We start from the raw sequence: 17225 nt of genomic DNA on the forward strand, positions 1-17225 counted from the left end.
TCTCTCTGTGTGTGTCTCTCATGAATAAATAAATAAAATTAAAAAAACAAAAAACAAAAAAACAGAGACATGGATTCTAGTTCTATTGATGCTACTAACTAGGTAGATAGCCCTTAAGCAAGTCACTTAATTTTCTCCCCTTCTCAAGGTTTACCTTTCTTATTTATAAGGTTGACTAGACCAATGATTTTCTAAACTCACCTAACTGTAGGGTAACTGTTAACAATATGCATTTTAAGGCTCCTTCCCCAGATTCTGTTTTAGAACACCTCTGACTGAGGACTAGGACCTTATTCTTAATAAGTGATCCAAGTAGTTCTTATCATCTGGTAAGTTTTGCAACACTGGAGGAGATGATCTTCAAGGTACCTGCCTTCCACCTCTGATTCTACACTTGCTGTATTATTTCATAGTGATGATCTAAAAACACAGAATCAGGGGATCCCTGGGTGGTTCAGCAGTTTAGCACCTGCCTTCGGCCCAGGGCATGATCCTGGAGTCCCGGGATCAAGTCCCACATCGAGCTCCCTGCATGGAGCCTGCTTCTCCCTCTGCCTTTGTCTCTGCCTCTCGCTCCCTCTGTGTCTCTCATGACTAAATAAATAAAATATTTTTAAAAATAAAAATAAAAACACAGAATCATAATAGTTTAATACTGTTACTGTACAAAATTACTAAACATACAAGATCATAGAAGCAAATATATTCATCCATCCATCCCTGACATCATTCATACCTTTAAACACCAATAAAAACATTCTCCTAGATTCTAGGCAAGTGGAACACTTTATTTGGTGAGGAAAATAGTTTTTAACATTAAACTCGCAGCATACTGATATGGAAAGACTGGTGTTACAGGAGGAGAGAAAACTGCACACTGTACTCTCCCTTAAAGTTATCTGGTGACCCTACTTAACTAAGTACATTAAGAAAAAGCTAGAAAATAGCCTGGCTACCCCTAGCAGCTATAGAACTGCATGCTCTGCAATACTGGAATGCAATTGTTACAAAGCAAAAAGAAACAAAACAAAACAATGATAACTGGTTACTAATTCTTCAAATTCAACCCCAGTAGAGTCAACTAGGCAGCCAAGAGTCCACAGTATTTTATAAGGAAGGCTTTGTCAGGTCAGTAGAGAATCTCGTATGTCTTTTCTGCAGACAAAGGTAGCAACCTTCAATTTATCTTTTCTTCCTCTCCACAATTTTGCTTCAAGACAGTTTTTCTAGAAGTCTCATAATCTTCTAGTGGGGTTTACCTTTATTCTCTTATTTAGATTTATAAGTACAAAAGTAGCAAAAGAAAAAGAGAAAGATTGCACAGAGGGGTGGAGCTGTAAAGGATGCTCATTAACCATTATACAGGTGGCAACAAAAATGCAAATACAATCAAGATTAAAACACAAAACTGAATTTGAGTCCTCACTGCCAAACAAGAGTTAAACATTACTACATGCTTTGCTATTAGAAAAACAGCTGTAGAGTATTTCATTAAAGTAGCAGACTACTTACATTATAATGTAAGTATAAAACATTTCCAAAATGAAACTTGATGCTTGGCATGGAAATAGAATTCTTTAGATTTAGAATCACACTGACCAAAAAACTGATTTGTTTTAATGGCAAAAGTGGGGAAACCAACAGTTATATACAACATCACAGAAGCACTGGCTTTAAAACCATCTATGTTTCAGTGCATTTCTGTGACTGTTGCCCAAAAAGCTCTGAAGCAATGTTTTGATAAAAGACCAAACTTCACACTCACTCAAAGCAGAAATGTAAGATCAGAATCAAGGGGACCAACTTAATGATTAACCACAGAGCCTTTAAGAGCTCAAGTTTGGTTGTCACAGACCTGAGTTAAAACCCCAAATCAACAAATTACTGTGTGACCTTGAACAAATCATGTAACCTGAGCCTCAATTTCCTCATTTGTAAAATGGAGAAAATGCTTTGCAGGGCCATTATGAGATTTAAACAAGGTAATTCATGTAAAACATGCAGCTCTGTACCTGGTACAGTAAATAAATAATAAGCTGACTGTAAAATTAGTATAATTACTGTCTTCCAACCTCAAGGAAAGCTGTTTCTAAGGAGTCAGGCAAAGTGTTCTAACCAGTAGAAAGAAGACATTCACACACACTTCTATAAAGGTAGTTTTTCATTTCTTTCCACATTGCGAACCTTTCCCCTTGTTGGTAAAGCATAACTCACACTGATGATGTCCAGCTCTATGTAGAAAAGACTTCCAGGCTGACATTCTTAGTTGGGAAGGGCAATTTTCAATGAGATCTGGATTAATGACCTATCAATCTGAAGGAGTTACAGTTGGTATTATTAGGAGAAAGAAGGAAAGAGGAAGAAAAAGCCTTCAAACCATCCCACGCAAAAAAAAAAAAAAAAAAAAAAAAAAAAAAAAAAAAAAAAAAAACATCCCACGCACCATTATTCAATAGAGAAAAACAAAAAACAATAAAAGTTGACTGTTCACATTATTTCAAACTGAATTGGAAAATAAAGAAAACAGTATCTGGTGAAATAGCTTAACTCACAGGAAGAAAGAATTAACACAGCTGCTAGTAAGGTTCAAGTGACCAAACTCATCAAAAAAAGATCAAGAAAGAGAAGGTGAAAAATCAATTGTTCTTACAGTTTAAGTAAGAAACACTCAATCCTTTTTTAAGATCATGGCTGAAATTTCCCATTTGCAACCAAATGTCTTTGCCCGCTCTTCCAAACATACCACTAACTTGAGTGTACCTTAACCTTTACTATCTTCTTAACCAAACACATCACTCTGGTTAAGGACAGAAATAAAGTCCTGCCTGTGAATTACTATTTTTCAAAAATTCATGGGAAAATACTAGTAATTCGGTTATCTAAAGGTAATGTGAGAGGTAATATTGAGGAGAAAAGGTTCCTCCTGAAAATAAACCACAGAAAATACACAGGAATATTGTTCAAGAACAACCAGAAACAAGTTTCAAAATAATGCAAATTTTGAAGTTTTGAGATAGGGGCAGGATTAATGACTTGTAGGTGAAGAGTTAAATTCTCCAAGAAAAAAAGATATAGAAATGAAAGCCTTCTTTCAGCAGGGAGGGCACACTAGTGTTTCAATCCATCAGTAGATATGCAAAAATTCTGAATAAAAAATCATGGAATAAATTATCCGTCTCAATATTGCAAAACCTTGCAATAGAAAGAAAACAATGTATTTCAAAGGCATTTTCAAGCATCCCAAGGTATCTTTCTGTACTAGAAATATTATTGCAAAATGAGAGAAGAGATTGGTCAGATGCTCTAATTAACAACTTAGCAGTGAAAGGATAATGACACCCCCAAAAGAAGCTCTGTCACCTAGAGATAATGGATATTTTCTTTTTACTGTTTAAGAATCCAGAAGAATCTCCTTCTGCTTTTAAATGCAAATTACCAATCTCTGAAGCACATTCTGCTCTATTCCTTTATCTGAAAATTACTGCAATGTGATCCTGTTCCAGAGAGGACACCATTCAGCCAGGAGAATGGAATTAGGGCAACCACACACTCTGTGGGGATGTTCAGATCGCCACGTCCAGTGAGCTGTCACCACTTACACACACAGCCTTTTTCAGTGGAGAGACCACTATGAGTGCTCAAAATTCTATCTGAAGAAGGAAAACTTAGTTTTGAAGACTATCAGGTCATTAAAGGTTACATACATATTTTAATACCTACACTAGCACCACAGCAATTAAACAGCTCGGCCGCCCATGGTTTTCAAATAGCAACACTAACTATTTACTGGAAACTTTTTTTAAAGACAGAATTTCAGTTAATAATAGCATGAGTTGCTATTTGCCTGTTCATTACACGGTAAAACAAACAAAAAATAACCACCATGCGCGGAAAGGTGAGCACATCAGACTCTGCACATAGCTTCCCTATTAAAACTCCCCAGAACATTGAGAACTGACTTGAAGACACACTTCAACTTAACATACCAAGCGATCAAGGTCAAGAAGAACACTTATAAACCAGAAAAACTCTAGCGATAAATAAACCACAATAGAGGGCGTCATCCCATTGTTAAATGTTCAAGATTTCTGCCAAAATCACACTTGGTTTGGGAAATTTATTTGTCAAGTAAATATAAACAAATAGTGAAGAAAGCTAGACAAGATAGCCTAATAAAAGGTTAACTCACCTCTAGTCTTTCCAAGTTATATATTAATAACTCTACTTTGAAAAAAAAACAAAACAAAACAAAACCCTCTTTTCTAGCTAAGGCAAGTCACACCCAAATGCATAAATCTTTTTGGTGATATTGGCTTAACCCATCCTCTATCCTCAAAAGGCAGAGCCCAATCTGCCCCACAGGTGGCCTGACAACCAGGAACAGAGCTACCGAAAATGCACTTCCAATCTCTGAAATGTCAGTGAATGGTTAAGGAGGAAGAAGAGGATTGTACTGAGTTTAGAGAAACTATCTCAATGTTTTTCCAAACGCCTGAGATTAGTACATGTCAACCAGATGGCACAGCATGGCATTAGCTGGCCCCGACTTGCACCTTACCCACTCAGAACTGGGGCAATGGTATGCAGCAGACCCCTCAGGACCAGAGGGCCAGCAGTATCATGCACAGAAAATAGAAAGCCTGCTTTTTGAAATGCGAAAAAGCGAGTGACGTTAGTCTCGTGCTTTTAGAAAACCTAGAAGCGCCTTCTAGTTCAATCCATCCCCCAAATCCATGCCACCCTTTCAACTTTGCAATTAAGAGACAGGAGAAATTCCGGTCAACTCGCCTTGGGGGGTTGATCTGAGGGTAGAGGGCTCAAGTAGGGAGGAGGATGGAGAGAGAGAGAGAGCAAGCCAATGAAAGATACCAAAATTTCCCACCTTTCTTAAATTCTTCCAGCATAGCGTCCAACTTGGTGTCATTGAAAACAAAGTGCAAGGGGTGGTTATAAAATTTAGTGATGGTTTTCAGGGGAGTACAGTCATCTGGATCCACGAAGGCCAAGTCTTTGACAAAGAGAAGGTCCACGATGTTGGAGCGCTCCCCCTCAAATACCGGAATACGGGTGTAGCCGCTCTCCATGATCTCCGACATGGTGTTGAAGTCCAGAATGGCTTCGCCCGTGATCATGAAGCAGTCCCGGAGCGGAGTCATCACGTCCTCCACTGTCTTGGTGCGGAGCTCCAGCGCTCCTTGGATGATGTTCAGCTCCTCCTTAACGAGGTCGTTGTAGGGGTCGGTGACCCGGAGCATCTCCAGCAGTTTTTCCCGGTTATAGACAGTGCCTATCTCCTGGCCCAGGACGCAGTCCAGCAGCTTGCTCACCGGGTAAGAAGCGGGGAAGGTCATCATCATGAAAAACTTGGTGAGGAAGATGGTGTTGGCCCCGACAGCCAGGCCGTGACGGGAGCAGATGGCCTGGGGCACGATTTCCCCGAAGATGACGATGCCGATGGTGGAGACCACCACCGCCACGAGGCCTGAGCCGGCGATGTCGTCGAGCAGGATGGTGAGCGTGGTGTTGACCAGCACGTTGCCCAGCAGCAGCGAACACAGCAGGTAGTTGCCCTGCCTGCGCACCGGCTCGATGCGTTTGGCGTAATTCTTCTCCTTCTCGGTGCCGCAGTTCTGCACGATGCGCAGCTCCATCGGGTCCAGGGCCATCAGCCCCAGGTTGAGGCCGCTGAACATGCCCGACAGGCACAGGAGCAGCGAAATGAAGATCACCTGCAGCCAGAAGGGCAGCAGGAACTTCTTCTCCTCGCCCACGATCATCTTGGTGTCCTCGCCGTCGTGGTAAATCCAGGTGGTCTCGGCCCACGGGGGCGGCGGGAGCCCGGCCACTCCCGAGCCGCCCTTGCCCCCGACGGCGCCGCCCGCGGACCCCGGGCCGCCGGCGCCCAGGGCGGGCGTGGAGAGCGATGTGCACAGGTAATAGGACTTGCTTTTCTCCATCTTGCGCAGCGGTTTGATCTCGATCTCAATGATGCCCGATGTGCGGCGGTTGAGAATGATGTGGGGCAAGATGATGATATCGGAGGTGCGGATGCCGCAGCGCTGGGGGCCGCTGTCCGGCTCGGGCGGCGCGGGGCCCCCCAGCCCGCGCTCGCCCGGGCTGTGAGGCCGCCGCTCGTGCTCGGTGAAGGCGATGCGGGACCACGTCTCGTTGTTGATGTTCTGCCCGTACACCCGCAGCTTGACCCGGGTCCGCTCGCTCACCCGCAGCGCCCCCCCTTCCATGAAAGACACGTCGTTCGTGTCCTCCAGCCGCAACCCGATGATCACCGTCTCCTCGTTCTCGCCCGCTGCTGCGCAGCCGCCCGCGCCGCAGCAGCAGCTCAGCAGTAGCAGCGGCAGCAGCCGCCCCGCCGCCGCCTGCAGGACCCCCCGGCCGCGGGCGCTGAGGCTGCGGCGCGCCGCCATCTTCCAAGTGGGCAGTGCGGCGGCTGCCTGCCCGCCCGCCATCTTTACTTCGGGTTCACAAGCGCCACAGCCAATCATAGGGTGGCTGCTCCAGCTGCGGCTTCATCCTTCCCACCCGGCGGCGCGAGCGCAGCCACCGGCCCCTGGGCGAGACTGCAGCGGAGCGTCCGCACACACGGTCCGGCGGTCCGGCTCCCTGACTGACACTGACCCGGCCTCTGCCAGCTGAGGAACCTGGAGACTCGCGGGAGGGGGAAAAGGGAGGGTGAAGCGCCAGCCGCTCCCGCGAGAGGCAGGCGGACCAGCCAATCACGCGCGGGTGCCCGCCCTCCCAGCCAGGGGGCTGGAATGGGGGCGTGGTCACGAGCGGAGCCGCGGGCCAATGGCAAGGCAGGTGGGTGGGGCGATGAAAGCCACCGTCCCCCTCGGCACGCCAAGTTTCCTACTGAAAGGCGCGTGACTCTTGTGTATGTGCGAGGGGAGGAGGTGTGGCCAGCTGGGGCCCGAGAGCCACTCACGGACGAGAGCTGTACGAGAGGGGGCGGGGCCTGCAGTCGGGCTACCAATGAGAGGGGGCCGTCTGCGGGCCTGGTGCTCCCCGAGGGGCCTCGGTAGTAGCTCCCCGCGCCTGGGTAGGCAGTGCTGGGCTAATGTCCTGGGGCCCTGGACGGTCGGTTTTCGCGGCACCGCGTTGCCGGCTGCCGCAGTGCTCAATGTTCCTGCGACGGAGGCTGCCCCAGGAACCCGGGAAGCCGACTGGGGAGGGCTCAAGCAGCGCGTTTGCCTGAAAGGCCGGGACACCTGCTGCGCCACCCTCCTCTACCCGTCGGCGCCGCTCCGCCCGGGATTAGCGGCGACTGGGTGGCCCCACACCTAGCGACCTGCCTCTTCTGGAGCTTCTCACTTCTCCCAACGGGATGCTCTCACGCCGCAGCTTGCGGTCGCGTGGCGCCACCTGCCGGTTACGTTGGCACCCTGCAATGCTTTCCAGGTCTGCAAACCCCAAAAGCTTTGCGGGAGAGGTGAGAAGGTTACAGTGAAGCAGTTTCCCCACCTTCCAAGTCAGGAATCCCCTCACTATACCACAAAGCTATAGTCATCAAAACAATACGGTATTGGCATGAAAAAGGCATACGGATCAATGCGATGGAACAGAGAGCCCAGAAGTAGACCCATACATATATGGTTAATTTAGGAAAAGGAGCCAAGAGGAAAGGACAGTCTCTTCAATGAATGGTGTTGGGAAGACTGAACAGTTACATACAAATGAATGAAACTAAATGCCATCTTACACCACGTATAAAAATTGACTCAAAATGAATTAAAGACTTGAATCTAAGATCTGAAACCATGAAATTCTGACAAGAAAAGGTAGCAAGCTCTCTGACATTGGTTTTAGTGATTTTTTTTTAAATTGTGGATCTGACTCCAAAGGCAAGGTAAACAAAAGCGAAAATAAACAAATGAGACTACAACAAACTAAAAACTTGAAGGAAACCAACAAAACAAGAAGACAACTTGTTCAATGGAAGAAAATACTTGCAAATCACATATCTTATAAGGGTTTAGTACCCAAAACATAAAAAGAACTTGCACAACACAGCAACAACAACAAAAAAAGCAATTTAAAAATGGCCAGAAGGGGCAGCCCCAGTAGCTCAGCGGTTTAGCGCCGCCTTCAGCCCAGGGTGTGATCCTGGAAACCAAGGATCGAGTCCCACGTTGGTCTCCCCTGCGTGGAACCTGCTTCTCTCTCTGTCTGTCTCTGCCTCTCTCTGTGTGTGTCTCTCATGAATATATAAATAAAATCGTTTTTAAAAATAAATAAAAATGGCCAGAGGGTCTGAATAAACATTTTTCCCAGATGTTCAACATCACTCATCATCAGAGGAATGCAAATCAAAACCACAATGAAATATCACTTCATACCTGTTACAATGGCTATTACCAAAAAGACAAGAAATAAGTGTTAGGATGTGGAGGAAAGAACCTTCCACACTGTTAGTGGCAATCAACTTAGTGCAAACGCTGTGGAAAATAGTGTGAAGATTCCTCAAAAAAATTTTAAAAAAAAATTAAAAATCGAATTACCATGTGACCCAACTATTCCACTTCTGGATACTTAGCCAAAGAATATAAAGACACTAATTTGAAAAGATATAAGCATCCTTGCATTCATAAAAGCATTACTTACAATAGCCAAGTATGGAAATACAGTGGAACAGAACTGTCATAAAAGAAGAAAGAAGGAAATCTTGCTGTATGCGACAAGATAGACAGATGTTGAGGGTATTATACTAAGTGAACTAAGTCACAGGACAAAGAAAAATACAGTATGACTTCACTTATATATGGAATCTAAACAAAATGAACAAACAAAACAAAAACTCATACATACAGAAAATAAACTGATGGTTACCAGAGGCAGAAGAGGTTAGGGTTGAGCAAAATGGGTGAAAGTGCTCAATTGTATGGTGCTGATGGTAATTAGATTTACGGTGATGATCATTTTGTACATGATACACATAACATTATACACCTGAGACTTACAGAGCAATTTTACCCCAATAATTAGAAAAGAAGGGGCATCTGGGTAGCCCAGTCAGTTAAGCGTCCAGCTCTTGGTTTCGGCTCAGATCATAGTCTCAGGGGCGTGAGATGGAGCCCTGACTTGGGCTCCGAGCTGTGCATGGAGCCTACTTGAGATATTCTCTTTCTCTCTTTCTCTCTCTCTCCCTCCCTCTCTCTCTCTCTCTCTCCCTCTGTCCTTCCCCCATCTCACTGGCACCCTCACTCTCTCTAAAACAGAATGATGAATAAATAAAATAATTTAAAAAGAAGACTTCTCAGGACACCTGGGTGGCTCAGTGGTTGAGCATCTCCCTTTGGTTCAGGTCGTGATCCTGAGGTCCTGGGATCAAGTCCCATATTAGGCTCCCTATGGGAGCCTACTAATAAGTCCCTTATTCCTCTGCCTGTGTCTGCCTCTCTCTGTGTGTTTCTCATGAATAAATAAATAAATATTTTTTTAAAAGACTTCTCTCATATTCTCTCTGAAAGTATATATCACTGGGCCCCATTCCATACTTACTTACTGAAGAGGTAGGACCTAGGAATCCGAATTTCTAATAGACAACCAGGCAAGTTTGGGAAATGGAAGGGGGTAGACATCCTAAGAGATCCATAAAGTCCGCTTCTTCTTTTTAAAAGATTTTATTTATTTGTTAGAGAAAGAGCACAGGGGAGAAGCAGAGGAAGGGGGACAAGCAGACTCTGGGCTGAACGTGGAGACACATACTGGGCTCCATCTATGCCTCCAAGATCACAACCTGAGTTGAAATCAAGCTTTGGATGTTCAACTGACTGAGCCACTCAAGTGCCCAAGGCTTTTTAATCACACTGACCAAACCCTAGTAGGTCCATGGATTGCTCAGGAGAAAAAAAAATCCTGAGGGCACTTGGCTGGCTCTTGTGAGTTTAAGGCCCATGTTGGGCATAGAAATTACTTAATAAAAAATTAAAAAGAAAACTTAAAATTCAGGAGAAAAAAAAGTTCTGAAGACCTAACTCCCTAGGACTCCCAAGCTACTGTGTCTGGAGGAGGCACTGTAGCAAAGTAACTGCCAAATTGGTCTTTTTCTTGCAACTTAAATATCCAAAATATAATTGCTATTTTCTTTTTTGTATTCTGCAAGCAGATTTTCTTCCCTTTTAGTAAACCAGTCAGACGTTTCTGGTTAATTTCTGGTAGAGGTGATAGCAATAGCCTCCTCATGGCTCCTAACTCTTCCACACTTGCCCCTTTCCCTTCTCAGCCCAGCAGCCAGAGAAGTCTTTTAAAGTCAAATCCTGTTGCTCCTTTGTTTGAAGTCGTCATCTGGTTTCCCATTTCATCACAGTAAAAGCCACAATACCTACAATACCCCACAAAGCTCGAGAGGGTGTGTCTTGCCTCCCCTGATTTCTCTGACTTGTTCACCTGCTGCTCCAGCCAGTTACTCATTCACTCCCTAGGGATGCTCCCCTTAGAGCCTGTGCATTTGCTATTTGTTTCCTGTCCCTGGGAGTCTCTTCCCCCAGATGTCAGGGTAGCTCTTCAGTCTCCCTCCAAGACTGCCCAAAGGCCATCTCTCTCTTTTTTTTTAAGGCCATCTTTTAAAGATTTATTTATTTATTTGAGAGACAGAGTGAGCACATGAGTGGAAGGGGCAGAGGGAGAGGGAGAGAGAATCTGAGGCAGAGTCCTCACTGAGCAAAGAGCCCATCATGGGGCTTGCCTTCGGGCTCGATCCCATGACCCTGAGATCACCACCTGAGCCAAAACCAAGAGTTAGATGCTCAACCGACTGCACCACCCATGCACCCTGAAAGCCGCCGTTTTTAAAACTCACAAACACACCCTACACTCCATCTCTGCTTTATTTTCCTTAATTTTGTTTATTTGTCTCCTTCCACTAGAGCTTGAGCTCCATGAGGACAAGGATTTTTTCTGTTTTGTTCTCTCCCGTGTCACCAGGGCCTAGAACCACAGTAGATGTTGAAAATAAGAGGTGCCTGGGTGACTCAGTGGTTGAGCGTCTGCCTTCAGCTCAGGTCATGATCCCAAAGTCCTGGGATCAAGTCCTGCATCAGGGAGTCTGCTTCTCCCTCTGCCTATGTCTCTGCCTCTCTCTGTGTGTGTCTCATGAATAAATAAATAAATAAAATCTTAAAAAGAAAAAAATATGTGTAGAATGTTTCTGGCAATCTTCCCCCTACTCCCAGTTCTTTTACTGCTGTATTTGAAAAATAAGTTCAGATGAAAAAATAAAAATAAAAACCTTATTAACAGACTTGGCATGCATTTATAAATATAGCATTATCAAAATTTAGAAGCAAAAAAAAAAAAAGTTGAGATTTTTAGGGATATCTGACCAAGATTATGGTCCTTCTAAGTCACCTGATTAAAAATGAAACTGTTTTAATTTCTTAAAAAGTGTGAGTTCAAGTGTGTTTAAGGGAGCTAAGAGGGAAGACCATTAAAGGCTTGCAAATACTGAATGTACACTTTCAAAACAAGTGTGGAGGAGGAGGGCAGGGAAAAGCTGGCCAAAACTACAGATATTTCCTGGGCATTGTAGAGAAAGCTAGAACAGTCAGAAAAGTGTGGCATTCAGCAATTTAGAAACAAGTTAGAAATTTGGGATTTGATAGCAGAAATATAAGAAAAGACCCACTGGGACAGCTTACAATATAAAATTAACCAAACTCAGGGGCGCCTGCGTGGCTCAGTCAGTTAAGCATCCGACTCTTGATTTCTGCTCAGGTCATGATCTCAGGGTTGTGAGATCCAGCCTCAGTCGGGCTCACTCACTGGGAGTAGAGCCTGCTTGGGATTCTCTCTCTCCCTCTCTCTCTCTGCCCCCTCTTCTAAAAATTAAAAAAAAAAATAAACCAAGTTCAAATTGGGGATCACTAAGTGATGCTTACCCTGAGTGGTACCAGGGTGTGTGTGTTGGGGGGGGATGGTCATATTCTCCATGTATACCCAAGACACAGAGCAATCTAGATATCTAAGCCAAATAAATTTTCCTTGGAAAGAAGGATCTTCTTCAAGTTTGGGGGTTTTTTAGCTCAAGGAGTTACCCTCTCTTCAGTGAGGGACTTCCAGGGCTTCCCAGTCTGTCCATCTGCATGAATGGAGGAAAGGGCAACACTTGCTTCTAGAGATCTCTTTTTAAATCTGGAGGAAAACAAATCAATAGAACTTTTAATCCTGATAATATTTCACTTCTGGAAAGGGCTACAAAAGGCCTGAGATGGCTAAGTGTGTGCCTGACTTTGACCTTAAGCAAGTTATTCTGGTAAAGCCAGAACTTCCTAGCAAACACCTTCTCTACCTAACCCCCTCTTGCCAGAATCCTTCACTGGTTACTAAAGGGGAAGAGCAATTACACCATTCTCTCAGCTGCAAAGGATAAGTGCCCGTGTGTGTGGATTCTGGGATTTGGGACATCACTCCATCCAGACCTAAAAGTCTTTTTGAGTCTGATTTTCTTACAGATTGCAAGTAAACCATTGATAGCTCCCTATGCGTTTTGTTCTTCAACATAAAGACCTAGTTTGGTAGAGAAGCTTTTTCTTTGCCCCCAGAATGTTGCCTGGTTTTATTTTATTTTTTTTTTATTTTTATTTATTTATGACAGTCACAGAGAGAGAGAGAGAAGCAGAGACACAGGCAGAGGGAGAAGCAGGCTCCATGCACCAGGAGCCCGACGTGGGATTCGATCCCGGGTCTCCAGGATCGCGCCCTGGGCCAAAGGCAGGCACCAAACCGCTGCGCCACCCAGGGATCCCTGTTGCCTGGTTTTAGAAAAGTATTCAAAATTAGTGCTTCAGCAGCAATCTTTTAATTGCACCAAAGTAGCAGGTCTTCTGAGGAAAAACAGGAACCGGGAAAATACTGCAGTTACCTAGACTTTCCCTAGAATGAAATCTGTTCCCCCTGAAGCAAAATTGTTCACTTGTTTAAATACACAGGGGTCTTTAAGTTCAGATGAGAACCTGTCACTACAGTGGCCGAAAACAAACACAGAAACCAGAATCAAAAATTGCATCAAATGAGCAATGCCATTTACCTTCTCTAGAGGAGAAGCTTTCTTCAGGATTTATTTCCCTCTTTTTCCAGATATTTTCTGGATGTAGACAGTGGGGGGAGGAAGAGAAATGAAAAAGCAGCTTTTTGATGGAGTTGTGAGAAAAACTTCCTCCTTTGATATGAGCCCAAGTTCCTAGGGTGTAGCCTTCCCAGGAATCCTGAGTCTCCAGTCAGGCACTCAGGTGGGTGCAAGGGAAACTCCAACTGCCCTGCCCCCTCACCCCCTAAAAAGCTCTGGGTCCCTCCACAATGGGGCCTTCAGAGCTGGACAACACCCTTTACCACCATGGCCCTTTACCCAGGGAGCCTGCCCGTCTCCATCCTTCTATGCAACCCCAAGAGGTCTCCTATGCTCTGCATGGTCACCCACCTCCTTCTTCCCCTGGACCCTTGACCTGGGCTCTACTCAGAGGAAGGTGCTTCTGGGCTAGAAGTCCACTGTTTGCCCTGCTCCTAGACCCCTATCTTCCTGACTGCCAGGCCTGCAACTACAGGATTTTCTAAAATCCTTTAGAATGTCCTTTCTCACTGCTGCTCCATCTCCATTCCAGCCTCCAGCCTGGTCTTGGACAAAGGTGAAAGAAAGGTTCTGAACTTGATTATCCTTATCACTGTGTCTAAAACACTCAACCCTGGTTGTGATTTGGGGGATTTCACTTCTATGATTTTTAAATGTTGACCCACGTAAACATCATCTATTCAAATATCTGAATTTTACAACTACAGTTGGGGAGTGAAGAGGAGACGATCAATAAGGAAGAATGACATGAGGAGGCTGGTAAGTAGGAATGGGAGCTCAGGGGAAAGAATGGATCCCAAATGTACGATTCTGAGCCATCCCATGAGATTCAGACCAACATGGGTCTGATGCTAGAGCTAGGACTTTATGATTATGACTCCAGTCATAAAATGCCAGTTTTCCCATACCAGCAGAGCTCATTCCCATGGTCTTTTTTCCATATCCTCTGAAGCTGGAGCAAGAAATCTACTCGGATAAGTCGGACCCCCCATGTATAGAAAAATAATATGCCAGACCTCAGTGGGAAAAAATTCCATTCTTATTTTTAGTTCCTCTGAGATACCTATTTTTTTATTTTAAACATCACTAAAGGGATCCCTGGGTGGCGCAGCGGTTTGGCGCCTGCCTTTGGCCCAGGGCGCGATCCTGGAGACCCGGGATCGAATCCCATATCAGGCTCCCGGTGCATGGAGCCTGCTTCTCCCTCTGCCTGTGTCTCTGCCTCTCTCTCTCTCTGTGACTATCATAAGTAAATAAATAAAAATTAAAAAATAAATAAATAAGAATAAACATCACTAAAGATTTATTTCTTCTTATTTATTAATACCGCATCTCAATTCTGTGTCCTCTTTAAATTTTATTATTTTTATTTTTTTATTTATTCATGGGAGACAGAGAGAGAGAGAGATAGAGAGAGAGAGGCAGAGACACAGGCAGAGGGAGAAGCAGGCTCTATGCAGGGAGCCTGATGTGGGACTCGATCCCAGGACTCCAGGATCATGCCCTGGGCCAAAGGCGGCGCTAAACCGCTGCGCCACTGGGAATGCCCCCCTCTTTAAATTTTAGCTAAAGTTTTATATCTTACTTCTTACCTCATCTCTTTATTACTCTTTTACTCATTCATTCATGCATTCAACTAAATATGTTTATCTAGTAAGTTCCGGACACTGTACTAGGTGTTATGGAGATATATTACTAAATCAGAGGTTACCTTGAAATCTTACCAGTAAAGAGGCTAGGCAACATTTGCTACATAATGACCTATGCAGGATAGATCATCAAATGTCTTAAAAAGAAGTAGAAATCGGGCAGCCTGGGTGGCTCAGCGGTTTAGCGCTGCCTTCAGCCCAGGGTGTGATCCTGGAGACCCGGGATCGAGTCCCACATCGGGCTCCCTGCATGTAACCTGCTTCTCCCTCTGCCTGTGTCTCTGCCTTTCTCTCTGTGTGTCTCTCATAAATAAATAAAATCTTTAAAAAAAAAAAAAAAAGGAAGAAGTAGAAATAAAGTGGAGGAATTCAGACTTCATGGTCTTTGAGTTGGTCCTTGAAGAATAGATAGGTTTTTAGATATGTCCAATGTAAGAGGCAGTCCAAGAAAGATGTGCTCAGGCTGCAATAACAAAATATCATAAACTGGGTAGCTTAAAGAGCGAAATGTTATGTTCTCACAGTTCTGGAAACCTGAGGTCCCAGATCAAGGTCCTGTAGGGTTGGTTTCTGGTAAGAGCTCTCTTCTTGGCTTCCAGATCACCTCTTTGTCCACGTGGCTTTTTCCTCTGAGTTTGAATGTGAAGAGAGAAAATGAGCTCACTGGTGACTCTTCTTTTAAGGACCCTAATCCTATTGGATCAGGGCCCCACCTTTGTTACCTCCTCTAACCCTAATTACTTCTTTAGAGGCCCCATCTCCAAACATGGCCATATTTGACAGGACATCAACATATGAGTTGTGGGGGTGGGGGTGGTAGAGATACAACCATTTAGTCCATGACAAAGGGATTGAGAGAGAAGAAAGAGGGAAAGGCATTCTGATGAAAAGTATGACGTGAGATGGCAGAGAGAACAGCATTTCTGGAAAACCATGCAGTTTAATTTGGTTCTAAAGCCCATCAAGGGACGCCTGGGTGGCTCAGCGGTTAAGCGTCTGCCTTCCGGCTCAGGGTGTGATGCTGGAATCCTGGGGATCGAGTCCCACATCGGGCTCCCCGCGTGGAGCCTGCTTCTCCCTCTGCCTATGTCTCTGCCTCTCTCTCTCCGTCTCTCATGAATAAATAAATAAAATCTTTAAAAAAAAATAAAAATAAAGCCCATCAAGAGGAACAGCAAGAATAATGTTGGAAGTTGATTGGGCCAGTTTGTGGTAGACCAAATGCCAACTTTAGAAATTTAGATTTCATTCTGTAGGCACTCGGAGCTACAACAAGTTACAAGCAGGAGAGCTGCACTGCAGAAGAGTAACGGACGGGATCCATGTAACGATGCTGGGGCCCTGCCAATGTAGGGATTTCACAAACTCCTGCCACACCAAGTAGAAAAAAACTGTCATGGCTTACAAAGCACTTTCCCATCTGTTATCTTGACTGACCTTCACAATTAGAACTAAAGGAGACAGCATTTCTCTAACCACATGTAGGACAAAAAAAAAAACACCCAGATATAACTGTCTCGTGCCACAGGAGTCCCCAGAAAATGGGACACCACACCCTCTGTTCTGAAGTCCACACCTGAATCACAGTGGCTGCTACTGTGGTTTGTCCGGTAATTATGAATCTTAGAGCAAACATAAGTTCTCCCAGGTTGGCCTAGATTCGTGATTGCAGGGGAGACTTCCTGATATATTTTTCAAGCTTCTAAAACATAAAATGTTGACATATAATAATCACACATACGAGTGCATAACACATAAATGTAAAAGAGCTGGCCATATAATTTATCATCCAAAACAGAACCCATTTGAGAGTGAAAAAAAGGTACTATTAATAATTAACCTAGTTTGAGGCTCAAACTGGGACAGTCCCCAGCAAAGATTATGTTCAACTTGTAATAAAAGGAACCACCCCCAATTGAGAAAGACCCTCTAGATCCCTTCTAGATCACAGTCCTCTCCCCCAGCCTACCCGTAACTACTATCCTCACTTTTATAGTCATCATTTCCTTTTTCAGTTGCTATATATTTTTAATTTGGGAATTCCCAAAGGAGAGCTTGGACAAGCCCTAGGATACAACAGTATTTTACTCAACCGAGTTCCAGGGTTTCTTCCAACACTCTTCAGGCTCTTACTTCCATCATGCAAGTCATTTTAGTATCCTCAGCTTTGGATTTCTCTTGTATAAAATTAGAAAAATCACTAATGAACCTTCCTCATTATCTCAAGAAATCACTGTTTTTAAAGGATGGCATCAGCTTTATTGGATCCCTTTACATTATTTAGAAGCAAAAATAAAAATACCTCCCTCATAACATTCCCCTTGTTAGATCCAAGTGAAAGAAATCCTAAGGTTCATAAGAAAAAGAAAGTAAGGACAGTTAATAAAATATTAACTACTAAGCCTAGAAGCCCCACAAATCCTTCTGCACTTGCTGTGCAAACCTTTCCTCCCTAGCAACCTGACATTTTGAGGCTTTGCTTTCCAGGGGATGTT

At 44.3% G+C, this 17225-nt stretch overlaps 1 protein-coding gene across 5 annotated transcripts in view; it reads right to left on the bottom strand.

Moving 5' to 3' along the window:
- CNNM2 (cyclin and CBS domain divalent metal cation transport mediator 2) overlaps positions 1-6744 on the bottom strand; it is a 154506-nt gene extending 147762 nt beyond the window's left edge. Inside the window, exon 1 of one of the 5 annotated variants that reach the window (XR_012020688.1) lies at positions 4883-6735. Coding sequence is in view for 3 of the 5 variants with exons in the window: in XM_072805484.1 (XP_072661585.1) it covers positions 4883-6503 (1621 nt within the window). In the remaining 2 variants the exon portion in view is untranslated. Of the gene's footprint in view, positions 1-4882 lie in introns of all 5 variants that reach the window. The other 4 variants (XR_012020689.1, XM_072805484.1, XM_072805483.1 and 1 more) reach the window with 4 other exon arrangements.
- Between the last annotated feature and the right edge of the window lie 10481 nt (positions 6745-17225).

The sequence above is a fragment of the Canis lupus genome, chromosome 29, assembly GCF_048164855.1.
Source record: "Canis lupus baileyi chromosome 29, mCanLup2.hap1, whole genome shotgun sequence".
Lineage (NCBI taxonomy): Eukaryota > Metazoa > Chordata > Mammalia > Carnivora > Canidae > Canis > Canis lupus.